Below are 1790 nucleotides of genomic sequence, written 5' to 3'. Positions count from 1 at the left end.
GTACATGCCAAAATACAAATGAATACTTAAGTACAAGTACCAATGTACTTCGCCCCATGTCTGGAGAAGATACATGTACTGGAATTAATGTACATGTACATGTGTCCATACCTGATAGACTACTCATACAGCCTGTCCAGGGGAGGAGATTATAATGACCACACCTAACATCACTGGGCTACAATAATAAAAAAACACACAATAGCTAAAATGAAAAAATGTCCTATCATGCCTATATACATGTAGATATACATGTACATGTAGTTGTGATTGACAAATCAGGTTGCTTGATTTCAGATTCTTTCCTTACTGGAAAGGTCATGTATAGAAAGTTACATTGTGAGGAGATTATGATGAGTCTGCAGTTGATAAATCACATGTACTGTACCTTTAGCCTCGTGCATAAACTTATACATGTGTAATCTCATTAACCTCCAGTTGTAATGCATACATGTACATGCAAACTGCAGTGTTGCTAAGTAAACATTGTAATTATTGTCTAGTTCTTTTCTACTTTATACTTTACTGACAGTCATTCACATTTACAGGCATCATATCTAACTTCATGGATAAACTTATACCTCCAGTTTTTATGCATACATGCTGTGTTGCTAAGTAAACTATTAAGGCAGCCTTACAATATGATAGCATTAGGCCAGCATATGTACCTTCAATTTTTAACAATTTTTGGGACACTTGACCTTTTGATGAATGCTTTCCACTAGGCTAGAACAAAATTCTATTACAGCATCAAGACTATTGTAATATTTTAAACCCACCTTTAATTTACTTCTGTACTTTCTAGGCATTTAAATGTACATGTATACATGCATCATTATCCATCAAGTTACATTGTATTATTATTGTCATATGTACATGTACATGTAATTAATTCATGTACATGCATGTATTGGTACCTTTTCAATGAAGAATGGACGTGTGAACTTGATAGCCATTGCATAAGTACAAGTACCAATTACTAATATCCTTAAATTTAAGGATATTAGTAAGGACAAGAGGAACACAGGCTGGCTCCCTCTCAGGAGCATACAACTGACAACCATCTTGAGAGGAGAGAGGGAGAAATAAAAACCAAAGAAAAGAATTTAAAAGACAAAAATTACAGTACATGTACATGCATATGTATTGTTGTAATAATGTTTATAAATGTACATGTACATTTATTGCATGGATATAAAAGAATCATTAATCATTGAGAGCCATTATTTTTCAAGTACCTGGATATAAGAAGTGATGCAGTGAATCCACCGTCTACCAGACAAGTCCCAAATCCATTTTGAAACTCTTATTAATGCCCACCCCATCGGCAAGTGATTTTGTCACCAGAAGGAGTACCAGCTGAAGGATACACATTAGTGGCACTACCAGTCTTGTTAGAGGAGCAATTAGGATGAACAACACCTGGGGCCAGTACTTGAAGGAACTGGACATTAATATCATGAGTTAGTAACTTCTCATAGTCATCTTGGATAGTCTGAGAGAGAGGGGGGAGAGGGAGGGAGGGGGAGAAAGAGAGAGAGAGGGAGGAGGGAGAGAGACAGAGACAGAAAGAGAGGAGAAAGAGGGAGAAAGAAGGAAAAATGTGATCAAAGCAAGACAGAACAAGAAAGAAAAACAGGTAAAAAGCATACCATGCAATGGCTTGCAAGGACCAGCATTGCTAATGTACCATACAAGTACATGTACATACACACACACTAAGAGTAGATGATTTAACAATCATGAATGAACACAAACATACTAATCTAAAAGTCATGGTATTGACAATA

General features: G+C 36.1%; 1 protein-coding gene and 1 long non-coding RNA gene across 2 annotated transcripts in view; both read right to left on the bottom strand.

The window, feature by feature from the left end:
- The window catches only part of LOC109584870 (branchpoint-bridging protein-like), a 34602-nt gene extending 34544 nt beyond the window's left edge, over positions 1-58 (bottom strand). The window contains exon 1 of the mRNA XM_020000769.1: positions 49-58. Within this exon, the coding sequence (XP_019856328.1) occupies positions 49-58 (10 nt within the window). The remainder of the gene's footprint in view (positions 1-48) is intronic.
- Positions 59-96: 38 nt separating this feature from the next.
- LOC109584876 (uncharacterized) lies at positions 97-1790 on the bottom strand. The gene is made up of 4 exons (XR_002186212.1): positions 1763-1790; positions 1239-1495; positions 918-1064; positions 97-178 (listed from the first exon to the last, which is right to left on the bottom strand). It is a non-coding gene; the product is annotated as an uncharacterized LOC109584876 (long non-coding RNA).

Source organism: Amphimedon queenslandica, unplaced genomic scaffold (genome assembly GCF_000090795.2).
Source record: "Amphimedon queenslandica unplaced genomic scaffold, v1.1 AMPQUscaffold_13156, whole genome shotgun sequence".
Classification (NCBI taxonomy): Eukaryota; Metazoa; Porifera; class Demospongiae; order Haplosclerida; family Niphatidae; genus Amphimedon; species Amphimedon queenslandica.
This window is presented reverse-complemented; position numbering and strand designations above follow the sequence as displayed.